Source organism: Bactrocera tryoni, chromosome 2, assembly GCF_016617805.1.
Source record: "Bactrocera tryoni isolate S06 chromosome 2, CSIRO_BtryS06_freeze2, whole genome shotgun sequence".
NCBI lineage: Eukaryota > Metazoa > Arthropoda > Insecta > Diptera > Tephritidae > Bactrocera > Bactrocera tryoni.
In genome coordinates, this window is record NC_052500.1 from 18,876,158 (window position 1) to 18,893,195 (window position 17,038).

General features: G+C 36.8%; 1 protein-coding gene across 8 annotated transcripts in view; it reads right to left on the reverse strand.

The window, feature by feature from the left end:
• Positions 1–17,038, reverse strand: part of LOC120767383 (UHRF1-binding protein 1) — a 39,722-nt gene that overhangs the window by 16,610 nt on the left and 6,074 nt on the right. For 4 of the 8 annotated variants that reach the window (XM_040093379.1, XM_040093382.1, XM_040093381.1 and 1 more), the window contains exons 2-13: positions 14,750–14,951; positions 14,356–14,616; positions 11,806–12,198; positions 11,427–11,592; positions 11,233–11,353; positions 9,862–10,301; positions 9,607–9,633; positions 7,968–8,060; positions 6,664–7,886; positions 6,434–6,593; positions 2,458–2,596; positions 2,209–2,384 (exon numbers count right to left, since the gene is read on the reverse strand). In XM_040093379.1, coding sequence (XP_039949313.1) covers positions 2,209–2,384; positions 2,458–2,596; positions 6,434–6,593; positions 6,664–7,886; positions 7,968–8,060; positions 9,607–9,633; positions 9,862–10,301; positions 11,233–11,353; positions 11,427–11,592; positions 11,806–12,198; positions 14,356–14,616; positions 14,750–14,951 — 3,401 coding nt within the window. The remainder of the gene's footprint in view (positions 1–2,208; positions 2,385–2,457; positions 2,597–6,433; positions 6,594–6,663; positions 7,887–7,967; positions 8,061–9,606; positions 9,634–9,861; positions 10,302–11,232; positions 11,354–11,426; positions 11,593–11,805; positions 12,199–14,355; positions 14,617–14,749; positions 14,952–17,038) is intronic. The other 4 variants (XM_040093385.1, XM_040093383.1, XM_040093386.1 and 1 more) reach the window with 3 other exon arrangements.

The window sequence follows — 17,038 nt, forward strand, 5'->3', positions numbered from 1 at the left end:
CAAGAATCAAAGCCAGGGAAGCAACTTAATGTGTCAAACAGAGGATCGGAATCCAAGTAATTATATTTATATATAACTCAAATACTAACCAGCTTACATTTTCGACATAAGGAAAAACGAAAATCATTATATGAAGTGTCAACTCCCATAATTGGGAGTAGTATCGACCCAATACTAATTATATGGAGTAAAGTCAGCTGGATGTTGGAAAACCCTGACTTTAGTTATATGGAGGCTTGATCAAGTTTTCGCCAAACTTTCTGTAATTTAGACATAAAGATACACTCTTATGTGTAAAATACGCTCTCTAAATTTTATTAAGATATCTAACATATTGAGCGATATATGCGGTATAAAGTTACCCGGAATTTCGAAAATCTTTATATTAGATATATGGGCACTTAGGGAAGTATTGATCTGATTAATCCCATTTTTGACACACATACATATTATTATCAGCAAAGAATTTTCATATTTGAATTTCAATTATATATCTCGCACATGGACCAATATTTTTTTGTCTAAAGTCAACTATAGATACTGGGGTCGGCAAATTCGGTAGCTAGGGACTTGAACGGGTTTGGTTCGATTTGGATAATTTTTGGTCATAAGGTGGCATTCTTTAAAAGCACAATTCGGGCAAGGTTTTATCTCGTTATATTAATTTCTTCTAGAATTTAAAATTGTTTTATTTATTTAATTTCGTCCATTTTCACAATATTATATAGGAATATTGAAATAATGTCACGTTCCGACTTTGGATGAAATCGGTTGAGCAGGTCCTGAGATATGGGATTTCACCTAAATGAGGGCGGTGCTGTTTATTCTCTAATTTTAACCCCGCCTCTTATGAAGCTGTCTCATACCATCTCGGAGTTTTTGATTATTATCGTTTTTAGTAGTTTTTAACAATACCGTTATATGGGGAAAGAACGGAGTTATGATCCGATTTCAAAAATTTTCACACTGTTCGTAGGGGTTCTTATAGCATTTATCTTGAATAAATTTGATTTTGACTTGAACGGTTTGCGAGATATGTATTGGCGGGACCACGCTCACATTTTCACAATTTTTAGTCCACAGATGACCCTTGCTACAGTTATCAGTGATTTAGTGCTTAGTTATGGCACTTTATATGTTTTCCTTTAATGGTGTTTTGAGGACGTGACAGTGGTCCGATTACGTCCATCTATGATCTCGTCCTTACTTGTTTTTACTTGCCAAGAAACATATTTACCAAGTTTCATTACGAAATCTCAATTTTTTCTCAAGTTAAAACTTGCACGGACAGACAGACAGACAGTCACTCGGATTTCAACTCGTCTCATTATTCTGATCATTTACATATGTGTATATGCAACCCTATATATAACTCGATTAGTTTCCAATGAACCAAATTATTAAAGTTTGTAGCAACAAGTTGTATAAAATACAATGCCCTAACCTCCCTTAAATACATTTTTTATATAAGAAAAAATTGCAAAGTATCGACTAAATTACTTAAGATTCCTTATTTTATCTAGCCAAAAATTCTATTCTAACTTTTGTTTAAATAATGGGTTGTCAAAAAAGTCTTGCGGTACTTTAATTGAATTTTTTTTTAATTGAAATTGAAATGAATTTTTGATGAGTCATGCCCAGCTCTTGACCGATGCTACGGCTGCTACTATGCCGGTCTCTTTCGACCAATTCAGCGATTTTATCGCAATTTTCGACGACAGGCCTTCCGGAGCGTGGCGCATCTTCGACCACCTCTACACCAGAACGAAAACGTTAAAACCAATGTTGTGCGGTGGAAATGGAAACTGTATCAGGTCCATGAACTGCACAAATTTTATTGGCGGCTTGAGATGCATTTTTGCCTTTATCGTAGTAGTACTGTAAAATATGCCGTATTTTCTCTTTATTTTGCTCCATGTTTGCGACGCTATAACTCACGAACGACTTAAAAGAAACGACAATCAATCAAACACGTGTTAGCGCGTGAAATGAGCTTTCCAAAAAGGTATAGCATGACCCGATACGACGAATAAAACTAGAACTACGCGCTTTCAGCGCCAACTAGCGAAAATACCGCAAGACTTTTTTGACAACCTATTATATTTTTTTGACACCTAACCTGTTATATGATTTATCTTAACCTCACTTTTGCCGTTCACTGCAAAATACAACTAGATAATAATATAAAAAAAATTATATTTTCCTTACTAGAATTGATTTCCTTCGTTATGCTGGTCGCATCGCCCGCATTCGAAGTTCGTGCTGAGCGCACGCTCTTCGTCGATGCTGTAATGGACTGCGAATAAACACCAGTATCAGGACGTGAACCCTGACTGGGTGTAGAGGACGCTACAGTGGGTGTACTTTGAATTTGCACATTGTAACTGTAAAGCAAAAAGACAAAATTAATAATTTAAAACGGTTGTTACCGTGTAATCAACAACAGCAATTACTCACCCATGCGTATTTGGATTTGAAGTGTGCATAACACCATCAAAAAGCGGTTCATTAGTGACCGGCGAGGGTGTCTCCACACTACCATATATATTACTCTTCACTTGCTCTAACGGTGGTGTAGGCCATATAGTATTTGTACCTGCCAAAGGAAGTGATAAATTAGGTAATCCATTATACGAAATGCATGCAATATTTGCGCCAGTGATAAGTATTTCATAGCACGAGTAGTGATTGCTTGAAAGTTTATGGTTATATAGCAGTTCTTTATTTTCTTTTGAGTTTTAAGTGGTTTCTGGGTGGTTGGTGTGGCTGAATGGCATTGTGAATAGTTCAGCATCTACGTTGATTAGTGGTTTTAATGTTATTTATGAGGACAAAACATGCAGAATTTATTGGAGTTTAAAAAAATATATTTAAAAAAAGAAAAGTATGAATGAAATTGTTATTAAAATACGCACGCACACACACACACACATTGAGATGATTAGAAATAAATTAGTAAAATATTGAATATAAAAGAAGAGGCAAAATAGAATCGGACTAGGCTTTGCAGAAGTCTAATTTTAGTGATATTTAGTAATTATATAATCAGTTTTTGCCGAAATAAAAAAGCGTAAATTTTAGACGACATGCTACTATTGAATTGCATTGAAGATGTGCCAAATATATGCCTCGGAGAAGGAATTAACTCTAAGGAAGTTATTGATCCCAAATTAGAGAAAAGTAACCTAAAAGAAATAAAATACTCTGAAGGATTTTTTTTTGTCTTTTGCTCAACTTTTAGTCAATTAAAAAGGAGTTCTTTAAGATGCTATTAAGGAAGAAAACAAACTCCGAAAGGAAATAAAGTACTGTTTTTGGAATTTTTTGTTGGCATAAAGTTTTTGCTCTCATGTGTCATAAAATAATAGTTGCTTTAAAGTCCTATAAATCTATAAATAAATGTTTTCTAACAAATAAATTTAGAATTAAAAAATACCCCAGAGGAAATAAAGTACTCTTAAGGGAAATTTTTCATTTTCGATCAATTAGAAAGGAGTTTTTTAACTTTCTATAAACAAAGGGTTTCTAAAAAATTAAATAGTATTAAAGAACAAAAAATACTCCGAAAGGAAATAAAATACTCTTAAGGGGGTATTCTTGGCTAGGATTTTGAAAAAATCGATTTTTTTTGCATATCTTGAAAGTTTAGACTTTCAAAAATATGACCTTGGAAGGATTTTTCAAAATTCGACTTATTTTCGGAGATACAGCCGATTTTGTGACGTGGCGTCCGTGTTCACTAGAATTGTCTCCTAAACTTTAAACGAGTTTTTCTGAAAACTGACTTTTACGGAACGATACCCACGATTTCTCAGGTTCTAATGGACCGATTTACTTGAAATTTGTATAGAGTCTTCTTTATAGGCTTGTCTATGGTTGGAACTAGCCCATCCCCAAATTTTTATTTTTATTATTTAAAAAAAAAAATTCGAAAAAGTCAGAAAAAGTGATCCAAAAAAACTTTTTTTTCAGGCAGTCGCCATTTTGTGAAAAAAATTTGTTCCCACTTTTGCGTAGTTCCGGCCATTGCGACATTATTCTAGATTAGTAATCTTTTTTTTTTGGTTTCAGATAACTAGGAGGGTTGAAATCATGGGTATGGTCACGTGGAAATTTTTAGAGACCCCCCACTTCGTCAGCTCATAATTTTTGAAATTTTTTACTTTTTTTAGTTTTTAATTTTTTTCTGTACTCTCCTAAAATTAACAAATAACTAATAAAAAAATGGATAGTAAAAATATTAATTGCCTTTAATTTTTACCTGAAATTCATGCTTCTAGACCAGAGTACCCTCATAAAGGAATTTTTTGTTGGCATAATTTTTTTGCTTTCATGTGTTAATAAATAATAGGTGCTTTAAAGTTCTATAAATGAGAACATTAACAAAGAAATTGTTTAGTATTAAAAAAAAACCCAAAGAAAATGAAGTACTATTAAGGGAAATTTTTGCTGTTATGAATCTTTTTGCTCTCCTGTATCAAAAAATAAAAGCTTTAAAGTTCTATTAATAAAGGGTTTCTCAGAAAAAATATAACTACTATTAAAACAATATCTCAGAAGGATATTAAAAATTTATTTTTTAGCAGAATTTTTTATTAATACAAACAGTTCTATGAATAAAGTGTTTCTAAAGAAGAAATGTATATGATATTAAAAAATTTTCCCCAAAGGAAATAAAATAATTTTAAGGGAAATTTTTGGTAATGTTTTTTTTTCATTTTTGTTTTTATTTGTTAAGGAAATTTTTTGCTCTCATATATCAAGTAAAAGCTTTAAAGTTCTTTTGATATAGGGTTTATAAGAAAGAAATGTATCTAATTAAAATAATACTTCAGAATGATATTAAAAAAATTACCCCGAAAGGAAATAAAATAAGTTAAGGGAAATTTTTGGTAATGTCGTTTTTTTTCATTCTGTATTTTATTCTCATTTGAAACCAAAACAAATACCCCCGGAGTAAATGAAGTACCCTTAAGGGAAATTTTTTCAATAAATAAAATCTTGAAATTTTATTAATAAAGAGATTGTAAGAAAGAAATGTATCGAGTATTAAAACAATATCTCAGAAATGTTTCTATGGAAGAAATGTATGTATGTGCATTAAAAAAATACCCCGAAATTAAATAAAATAATCCTAAGGGAAATTTTTGGTAACTTTTTTATTTTAATTTTTGTTTTTTGTTCTCATTTAGAGCCAAAAAATCACCCTTGAAGTTTTATAAATAAGAAATTTTTCTATTAAACTAGTTAACTAATATATAAATAAAATATACTCTAATGCTACAAAAAAACCAGTATTTTCACTATTGCCCTGAAATATTAAGGAAATAAAGTTTAACTGTTACTAAATCAACTGTCGTTAAATAGCATGTTTTAAGTAATATCCAAAGAAACTATTTTCATATAAAAAAAAAACAAAAAAACGTCAACTTCAGTTGCTCTGAAGCTATAATACCCATCACAATTCAAAAAGTTTCCATACAAAAACTTAGTATTGATCGGTCAGTTTGTAAATCAGCTATATGTTATAGGGGTCGGATTGGAAAAAAATTTGTCGGAGTTTGTACCGTTGACTTGGATAATAATCCAGTCCCCACTTAGTGAAGATATCTAATCAAATAAAAAACTTGTTCATACAGGAACTTCATTTTCATCGCTTAATTTGTATGGCAGCTATGTATGTATGTACACTCTATAGTGGCTCTATCTAAAATATTTTTTCTGAATATATACCGTTGCCTTGAATAATAATCTAGGCCGAATTTCGTGAAAATATCTTATCGTTTTTAGCACAAAAAAATTTAATATTCTCAAATTTCCCATTTAGTCTGTATTAATGTGATTTTTTATGCTACCATAAACAGCTACCACAACATAACACCGTTACAACACTATCTACTACAGCAACAGTATTAATAAAATCAATTACTTTCACAATTAATAGAAAAATTATAACATTTTCATAAATTATATGGTTAAAGAATGGAATAAGTAAAATGAGAGTGTCAACAAAAGACCTTGGATGGGCAATTATGTGCATTCAATTATGGAATTAAGGTCAACGCGAGTTTTTGCGGTGAAATGATTTGGCATTAATAATGAAATTCAGAAGCATATCAACCCTTTCACCTTCAGTCTTGTGTTTCAATGTTATATTTATGCTATTGCCGCCAGCAAAAACTGCATATAGCAACTACGCAACTAAATAGTTAGTAGCTAATCGATGTGCCTATGCTTACAACTTGCTAAGTGTGTATTAGTAGCTAAGCAAAAAACAAAAGAGACTACAAAAATAAAGTAAAAGTAAAAGAAAAAGAGAAAAGCCAAGTATTGACTAAAAGGTGTGTTAGATAGACACCGATACTGGTTGCTATTTTTAGAATTTAGCGATTACTAAAACTTAGGATACGAAAAAAACGAAAATAAATCTTACTATTCATGTGTAAATCATCACCCAAACTAGCTGAATCGGGTAAGACACTTTCAGCATCACCACCACTCGATTCCTTACCAGGTGTTGGCGATGGCATCACGAGTGTCACTTCAATTTGCGGTATAACACAACCGAATATCATCGATTTCTTGGTATTTTGCTGCAAAACAATAACAAATCAATATTATTTATTAAAACTTTGTTGTAAACGCTGCATCATGTTTGCAAACCTTTTGTAAAATACGCTCAGCGTCCATTGATAGGAACATGGCCATTTCCGTCATCTCCTCAGCCAAACGCAATAGGAACAAGTATTGATAGTGATCGATTTGCACACTCACCAAATTGGAAATGTGCGCAATGGCATGCATATCGGCGGTACGTTCGCTATTTTTCGGGACCTTGTCATTAACTTTACCAGCAGTTGCATCAACGCCAGCGCTGGCGCCATTAAAAGAACGTTGTGGCTTCCAATCGCCCATACGTACATCCTCGTCACTAAGGAAGGGATTACGTGGCAGATTTTTACTATCCCCATTGGCAAAATCCATGCAATTTATATTCGTTTCGACGGAAGAGCCCTTCATGCTGAACGAGGCACACGAATTGCTGTTGACGCTGACAGCCGGCGATTTGTGCATAGCACCAACACCGGAATGTAGCCACAAAGTCACCGGCACAGCATCGATGAATGGTATAGATTTGTTGGGACCCAAAGAGCGTGCACCCAAGAAATCCACCCACACCGGATCGAGTTTAATACACCACACATCACGCGGTTCCGACCACATGGCATAACGTGACAAATTCTGTACCGAGGCGGATTTCGGTATTTGCGAAGACGTTGATGTTTGTGTCTGCCCCTGCGACTGCAAGGGGTTTTGTGGCGGCACGGGTGCGCCCACATCTGCGGCCGCTACATGTGATAGTATGCGATCGGTAACAATGCACATGTCACCGTTGACCGCTGGGAATTCCGTGCCGAAGACCAGTGAACCCTCCTGCAGTGAGTGCAAAGCCTGCGCCAAATCGGCACGCGACGAACCCATCTCACGTATATTGGTTATGGCAAAGCGTGAGATTTGTATTTGCATGATTTTGGGACGATCCTTTTGATTGGGCACATCCACAGTCGATTCGATAACCACGCGTGGCATAATCGCTTCAATCTTCACATCCATATACATGAGATTGGGCTCTTGTTCGGCTTGCGAAATGGCCGCCTCGGAACCGACGCGTGAGCCTTGTGAACCCCCGGTACCAGCTGCACGTTGTGAGGCATTCGATGAGATGGAACCGCGTGTGGTGGAGGAAGCGCCGCTCGCTGTGCCGACACTGGTGCGTAATAAGCTCTCATGTAAATTCAATGCAAACGAATTGAGCCAAAGTATGGAACTTAGATCGAAGTGCACTTGTAGGGGATTAATATGAACGAATACTTTGGACGGCGGCACTAAGCGTGTGGAAGAAAAAACGATGAATAAATTATCAAATGTTTTGTGTACGCATTTAGGGTATGAATGTATAAACTTACAAGGAAATATAAAATCACCGGGGTAATAAAAGTAAGTAAACTCAGCATGTACAACGGACATGTCAGCGGGAAACGAATAGCGCTCTTTATCACCTGCAAAGCAAAAAGTTTAATTAGTATACAAATATATAAAGTTCCTTTTTTTAATAAAATTTTTCAGGCATTGACGTAAGTCAAGATAATTAATTAAATGAAATTCTTGCCAAAGTCTAATGGGAGTACTAATGACGAGGTATTGAATAAGCTAAGATCTTTTTAATTAAAATATCTAATTTTTGAACAAAAACAAAAACAACCGTTAGCTTCTGCTGCGCTAAATTCATAACACCCTCCACAGGTGCATAAAAGGATATGAGAGACTTTTATCTTGATTTTAATCCATCAGTTTGTATGGCAATTATAAGCTATAGTGGTTCGATCGGAACAATATATTCAGACATTGTAGCATTGCCTTGAAGCCTTGAACAATAATTTTTGTCAAATCTCGTTAAGATATCTCATCAAATAATAAAGTTTTCCATACAAGAACCTAATTTTGATCGATCAGTTTGTATGGCAGCTTTATGCTATAGTGGTCCGATCAGAACAATATATTCAGAGATTGTAGCGTTACCTTGGACAATAATCTATGCCGAATATCGTGAGGAAATCTCGTCAAATAAAAATGTTTTGAATACAAGAACTTAATTTTGATGGATAATTTTTTACTGCAGGTACATATATGCTATAGTACTATAGTAGTCCGATTTGAACAATATGTTCAGATATTGTAGCGTTGCCTTGGACAATAATCCATACCGAATCTCGTGAAGATATTTCGTAAAATAAAACAAATTTCAATACAAGAACCTGATTTTGATCGATCAGTTTGTTTGGCAGCTTTATGCTATAGTGGTCCGATCAGAACAATATATTCAGAGATTGTAGCGTTGCCTTGAGCAATAATGTATGCCGAATATCGTGAAGACATACCGTCAAATAAAAAAGTTTTCCATAGAAGAACTTGATTTTTATGGATCAGTTTGTATGGCAACTATATGCTAAGGTGGTCCGATTTGAACAATACATTCAGAGATTGTAGAGTTGCCGTGGACAATAATCTATATCGAATCTTGTGAAGACATCTCGTCAAATAAGAAAGTTTTCCTTACAAAAATCAATTTTCATCGATCAGTTTGTATGCCAGCTATATGCTATAGTGGTCCGATTTGAACAATATATTTGGAGGTTGTAGCGTTGTCTTGAATAATAATCTATGCCGAATCTCCTTAAGATATCTCGTCAAATAAAAAAATTTTCCATATAAGGCTTCAATTTGATCGATCAGTTTGTATGGCAGCTATATGCTATAGTGGTCCGATTTAAACAATATAATTGGACAATAATCTATGTGGCATCTCGTTAAGATATCTCGTCAAATAAAAAAGTTTTCCATACAAAAATCGATCTACAGTGACACCGATAGTGACAATTCTGACAAATGAACAGTATCTTGCAAGAATTACAAATGCATATACATATAGGGCATATAGGGCTTCGTGGCAAACTGGTTCAGAATTTAAAAAAGAAACCAAAATGTACAAATTTAAACACCAAAAACACACTAGCATTAATTTAAGAATATGATTGCTTTCAGTACCTGAACGTGATTTCCGCTTATTTTGTGCTGAAAGTGCGAAATTTGATGATTTATATGTTTTGGTGCGTTTGTTTGTTTGATAATAACAAAGACAATAAGTTCGTATATTAAATATGACGGAGCAGAGCAACGAGAAAAGCAAATATGAGAGACTAATCAATATGCATTTTATACAAATATGTAAATTAATTGAATGCGTTAAGAATCAAAACTAACTAGTTGTATATATAAATGAAAATTATGCACATAAATTACCCGACACAAACTCCTTGGGCATCTGCTTTCTGCCAGAGGTGGTAACGCGATACAAGGTGAAATCTTCTATGCGCAACACAACACAGGCGCTCATTAATTTCGCCAAATTGTCCAGTGTTGCCTTTTGCTGTTGCGCTTGCGTGAGTGGATTGGCGAACGCTGAAGCATTACCACCCGAACCGCCACCGCTGCTGCCGGGACGATGTGGCGTATTCGCGCCAGAACTGGTAGGTGGTGTGCCACCAACTGTGGACGCATGCGCTACGCTTAGCGCTTGTAGCGCATTCACATTGAGTGCGACGGGTGAAGTTGGTGCAGTGCGTTCGAGTGGCGCATGTGTTGATGGGCGATTCGGTTGACTTAGATTAAGCACAGCTTCACGGAATGTATTAAGGGATTCTTTAAGCCACAACGCTGGTGATACGGATGCTTCGCGATATCTGTAGACAAAGAAGTTAAATAATGGAATCGAATATAAGCAAGCGAAAAGCAATACAACTAAAAACTATTACTTCGGCGACACTGAAGCTATAATACCCTTCTGGTCCTAGTGGTCCGGTCTGAACAATATTTTCGGAGATTGTATTCGTAAAGATATCGTGTCGAACAAAACAGTTGTCTATACAAGTACTAGATTTTGATCGATCAATTTATTCGACAGCTATATGATATAGTGGTCCGATGGGAATAATATGTTCGGAGATTGTAGCGTTGCTTAGGACAATAATCTATGCCAAATTTTGAAAAAATAATTTGTCAAAAATAAATGTTGTTCTTGAAGGACTTCATTTTGATTAATCAGTTTGTATGACATCTGAGTATATGCTATAGTGGTCCGATATGAAAAATTTGTTGGCAGAATGTAGCGTTATCTTCAGTAATTATATATACTCAATTCCGTGAAGATAATCTGTCAAACATAAAAGTTTTTCATACAAGGACTTCATTTTGAACGATCAGTTTGTATGGCAGCTGTATGCTATAGTGGTCTGATCTTAACAATTTGTTCGTATAAGGTTATGCTGGCTTGGACAATAATATATATAAAATTTCATGAAGATGTATCAACAAATAAAAAAGTTTTCCACACAAGGACGGCAATTTGATCGAGCAATTTGTATAACAGATTTATGCTGTAGTGCGATATCGCCGATTCCGAGAGAAGAAAAAGACCTGTCCAAATTTTCAGATCCATATCTCAAAACCTGAGGGTTAAAAGTTTGCGTATATATAGACAGACGTACAGACTCACATTGCTAAATCGGCTCAGCTTTTCAAACAGACCATTTAGAGTTTCCGACGTTTCCGACGTTGGGTTTTCCAAACTTCTTGCCTGGATTTAAAATATAAAAATATGTAAAAACTACTTACTTCGCCCAGTGCGCACGATCTGATTTGGCCAAATGGTAAGGATAATAGTCTATTTGGAATGCTTGCACCGATATTTGTAGAGCGCCACCTTTATCCAATTCGGGATAGCTGGAGCGGCCATCTAGTCGGATATGAAAATAAAACGAAAATATTAAAATATCAATATTAAGATTATATTCAGCCAATCAACTCACCTCCTTCATCGTCGCACAAATGCAAATCGATGCGTTGACTGAAAAAGTGATAGGAAGTCTCGCGCACATCGAAAGCGTTGAACATTTTTTGCGCTGATGATGTGTGCGCCGTGTCAGATTGGCGATTTTGTTGCTGCGCTATCTGTGCCTGATACTCAGGGAGCGTCTAAAAATAACAAATATATAAATTTAATAAATTCTAACTAGCACTACACACACCCACACATAGACAATTATATGCATAAAACAAAAGTCACAAACCACAGTATAAAATTAATTACCACAACATGTTGTCAAAGGCAATTACATACATACTGCATACATACAAATCAATTAGCGGCTGAGTAATTTTATTGAATAAAATAATCATGAAAGTAACCTGTAATTTTCTAGCTGCATTCTTTTTCTGTGTTGCATGTGTCGCCGCTTTGATGAGACCCGATAAGGAATCGACAAAATGTAAGGCCGCTTTCAGCTGCGAATCGGTGAGCACCCATAGCAGATCGTCCAGTATGAGCACCAGTCGTGAGGCTAATAATGTACAATCGGAAAGCCGTTTTCGTAGTGTAAGTCGACAGCGCGCTTGATTGGTGAGCAAACGGAGAGGAGTGAGGGATTTGTCCTGCGTTGAACTGGCTTCGATGCGCACCGTTTGCCAGGAGAGTTCTTTGAAGATGAGTATGATGCCTCTAGTCGGATCTTTAAGCCGAGTGAAACGTAAATCGGCGTGAGCCCATTTCGGGGTTTTTGATTCAACGCGAATGCGAGACATCTATAGAAGAAATAAAAAATGCAAAATTATTTATTAATAATGACTTAGCATAGCAAAGTTCTAACCTAAAAAAAATTATATAAGGCCGCAACATACGCTTATTTCGTGGGTTTATTACAAGATAAGATCCCATATATAAATAAATTCCTAAAATAAATTTTCTTTGCTCAGTAAGGAAGCAAATGGTGAGATGGTCCAACAGTCCAGCATGCAACGAGTACTCGCATGACTCTAACCACTTCTTTGCATGTAAGTATTAGCTAAGTTGTCGTCGACGTCATCTAACGGAAGACCCAAGAAAAGTGTTGTTTCGACGGTGTCGCACCAAAGGAAGAGGGGTTTTAGATGAGTGGGGTTGGTGGGGCATGCAAAGAGGTGGCCAGAGTCATGCGGAAACCATTTGCACGCAGGACATATATTGGATATGTCGGGGTCTATTCTTTATAAGTAGGAGTTTAACCTGCTACAGTATCCAGAACGAAACTGCGCAAGGGCCACTCTCGTTTCTCGCGGCATTTGACTTCAAGTACTTCATTCACTAAAAGGAAGTCGATGGCTCCACTGTGAATGGCGGTATGGATGGATGGATCTAACCCTGTTTAGATCGGTAAGTCGAAACAGCTCGTTCCCCTAGGCTTACCGCAAAACTTACAAGCAAACTGAACCTTACCATCCAAGCAACATCTTGCAGCAGAGTTGCTCCATATCTTTCTAATCTGTGCTGACCCGGCTCCGGAAGCAGAAAAATTGCTGCGTTTGTACAATCTTAGATCTGGTCATGGCTTAAAACTAAACAAATGATATCTGTCCGTTCCAACGATAGTTGGGTATACGTAATGCTAAATGGCCGGGATTTTTATCCGGTCGATAACAGCATTCCTAAAAAGGTTTTGGAATGTTTTCCAAACTACACAACAACAATAACAGGACCTAAAAAAATATGTCCCAATTTCGCTAAAGTATAACCCAGAAACTTTTGCAACTGAAACTAATACCGTTATATGAGCTACACTGATAGCATCTTCGATTCAATGTGACATCCACAAGGCAGTGGGTTTCAGAAAGGGTAAAAGCGATCTCAGCCTATGACATTAAGTCACTTTCAGTGGAGGAGTTCAGCCTTCAATCGCGTACACCTTATCTCTCTACAGGGGCAAAAATTGCTGGCTGACAAACTCGACCGCTCTGCTGTGCCTTCTAGGATAATAGGACCCGAACCCTGTATTGCCGTGGGAGCTGCTCCACAAAGAGGAGAGAGCGGACAGAGAAAATTACTAGCAGAAAGCAACAGGTTTGCGCCATGCAAAACTGCTAATGGAAGATTACAACCTAGCAAGGTTTAAAGATATAAATAGCCTCTCCAGAGACAAATTCCGTCTACTAGTCGCACCTGTTCAACTTGGGCATGGGTTCATAAGCAAACTGCCGGTTTTGCGATATGGAACTGGAAACTCCTGAGCCCCTGATTTTAGATTGCTCAGCAATCTGTAGATGCACGCTCGAGGGCCTTGAATCCATGGATATGGATCACATTACCTCAATAGTACCCAGCAAGTTTCATGAATTTATGAGAGTGCTCCTGAAAATACATATGTCATAAAGAAGAGAGCACAATATATGTAGTTACTTCAGGTAGCGGTCCGAACCTCTGTTAATTTCTATTCTATTTTATTTTATGGGTCGGTAAAACTTCAATTGTCAAAAATCCCGAATCAAAATTGCATTACTTAGTTCAGAAAAAATATTTAGAAGAGTTTAAGAATTTTGAATTAAGATGCAAAATGGAAAGAAGAGTCAGTTTATGCTTTTTTGGTCGATATTGATTAAATCTATCGATCCATCATCCAAAAAATCATTTCTTGGCCTTTCAAATCGCATAAACACAAAAATTAATATTTTACCTATAACTCCCACACTAAAAGCAACTAAAAATGTTCGCCTTTAAAGAAATAACTTTAAAACAATTATTTGATAGCATTAAAATACTAAAATAAAGTGAAAATTTTTCGAAAAGCCTACAGACGTAAGATGGCACCTTCAAATTAATTGCTTTGGCGTAGTAATTTGTTTGATTTCACACAATTTTCAACTGCACATTTTCCCCACTATTTACAAACAAATTGCTTTTTTGTATTAGAACAACAACAGGACACTTACCTGCACGGAGGCGGTGAACGCTGCGCTCAGGAATTTCACATTCACCGTATTCACAATGATTGTAATGCCATCCACCACTTTGTGTATGTAACTGTATTTGCCCTGCGGCGCCTGTGGCAGTGTCGGCTGTGCTGTTGCCCCGCCACCAGCAGCAGCACCACCTCCTCCACCTCCACCCGCAACGCCACCGGGTGAATTGGCATCCTGATTTCTAGTGCTCGGATCACAGGTTTCAACGCTGATATTCACCTCGTCCAGTGTCTGGTGGCATAATTTTGTGAGATGTTAGTGTGTGTTTATTGAGTCATGCAAAGGTAGAAAATAGAATTACACATTTAGCAAATACTAACAAGACATTTATCGACATATAGCGTACAAGTCGTTCGTTACTCACCAAGGTTATTGGCACACTTTTCAGTTTTGTCCAGCTAATGCGAAAGGACACATGATTGCACCAGGCCGAAGTGAGTCGCAACCATGAAGGCAACTCTAACAGTTCAGTGAGCACCGCTTCGTCCAGTTGCAAGTTCACCAGATCCCCCTCACCGCGAAATGTGCTCAAATTAATTTTGTCCGATGACAAATTCTTCGTGTAACTGTAAAAAAATCAAAAATTACTTGCAAAATTGAAAAAGAAATAATGGAAAATCAAGCAGTAGCATAGTGTGAAGAGATTTAAGTGGTAATGAGTGACCGAAAATACTATTTATAATTTACTCTCTTCATTAACGGCCACCAATGGCTGGCACTTAGAGCTGGCAGTAGAGTGTATAGCTCAATGGTTTGTAGTTATGCTCACCAATTGACCTGTTAAAAAACGATGTCAACTACAATATTCTGCGGAAAGAACTTTTCGCCTCGCACTTCAATGACTTTTTATTGTACGTTTCACTAATTGGTGCTCCTAATTGGCGTTTTTTTGTTTTCCATTTTCGAGCGTGTTGGCGTTCTGGAGCTGTGTGTGTTCTATTCAGCATTTTTTTTTGCATTTTCTGAAAGTGTCTGCCGCACAGCAGCTGCAATATTTAACTGTATCAATAATGCAATTTTCTGCACTCAGTTTCCGCATGAACGCTTTGATTTATGATTTTGATCGTTCGAATGGAAGTGGGTTCATAAATGCACCGTTAGCTAAAGTAAATTTTAAAAAGTGCATGTGTGTGATAGGAATTTCCAATATTACTCATGCAGAATTTTTTCGTTTTTATTTTGGAGGATTAATGAACGAAAGAGGAGGAGAGGCCAGAGATAATTCCTCCGGACCCCAAGTTCACAGGAGATCTCGGTGCTGTACAACGATTTAGAATGTATATAATATCAATAAAGTGATGGATCAAACGATCCGCATTGAATATCTTCCCCATGCCCCCGGATTTTTTCTACTGCCTTGGGGGGGAACATAAAAAGAGGGAAGCTTTATTCTTCCGAGTTTACATAAGCGCGCCAGTCGTTCTTCTCTTACTATTTTAGGCGCCAATTGGAGATACAAAGTGTAGCCAGGTCCTTCTAACCTGGTCCATCCAACGGAGCGGAGATCTTCCTCTTCCTCTGCTACCCCCGGCGGGTACTGACGGGAGGATGGGAGTGGCAGGAAAGTTCTCTGGGCTTCATTCACTTGGCAGTGCTCAGAAACGATTATTTTACATATAGCTCAAGCAGATCACGACTCCCGGTCTTTGACCAAGTATCCTCAGGGTAACCAAAAAAAAATCTGTTTGAAAGCGAGCTGAAGTGAAACGCCACGTGAAAAGGGCCAAAACAGCTCGGATGAGAGAATCCCCTTTTGAAAAAGAGCGAAGTACCAAAAATTTATTTAAAGAAGTATAAGTTTACTGCTAAGAATAACAGGTCTATTAAGTTTCACAGGAAACACGCACGATCTAATCACTTAACCTATTGACATCTTTATATTAAGCCGGTGCATATCAAGGAAGGGTATATAGTAGAATGATTACATCCTTACCACGTACCCATCCAAACCCGGTTAGATTGCCGAAATGAAGGCACGATTCGAGTAAATTACAGTGCCGCAAACCGGGCTGTCATGAGGATTAGAGTGTATGCAAAGGGACCCGGCAATCACCTAACACATTTCACCCCCTTTGGTCCGATCCATCGAAACAGCTCTTTACTTGTAACCCCCACATTAGCTGGCTTCAATAACAATTGGATTGCACTTTCCTGCAGACACGGTTCAGCTATCCGTTACAAGAACAATTTATTACATTCCATTTCCGACAACAATAGGCTATACATAACCAAAACGAATCCGATTTACATATAACCCGTCTCAAATGTCGCTATAACAAGAACAACTGATTTTAACGATTTTTTTAGAATAAGTTCCGTTAACGTTCCAAAAAAATCGTAAATTGATTGACTCGCATTGAATAGAAACATGAACGTTTTTAACAAACTTTGTTCAAATCAATGGAGTCATTTGTGAGATATTTAAAATCCCCTAACAAATATCCCGCACACGACCATAGTATAGATTTTAAACTCATCACATTTAACAACCCTCGGAAAGGGTACAGAGGCTCGCTGCGCTGTGCATATCGGGAGCTTTAAGAAGAACTCCAACGACGGCTCTTGAACTTGTACTAAACCTGTCACCTATAGACATCTTCCCAGAAAACTGGGCAGCAAAAAACGGCGGGATGACTATTGGCTGCAGAAGAAT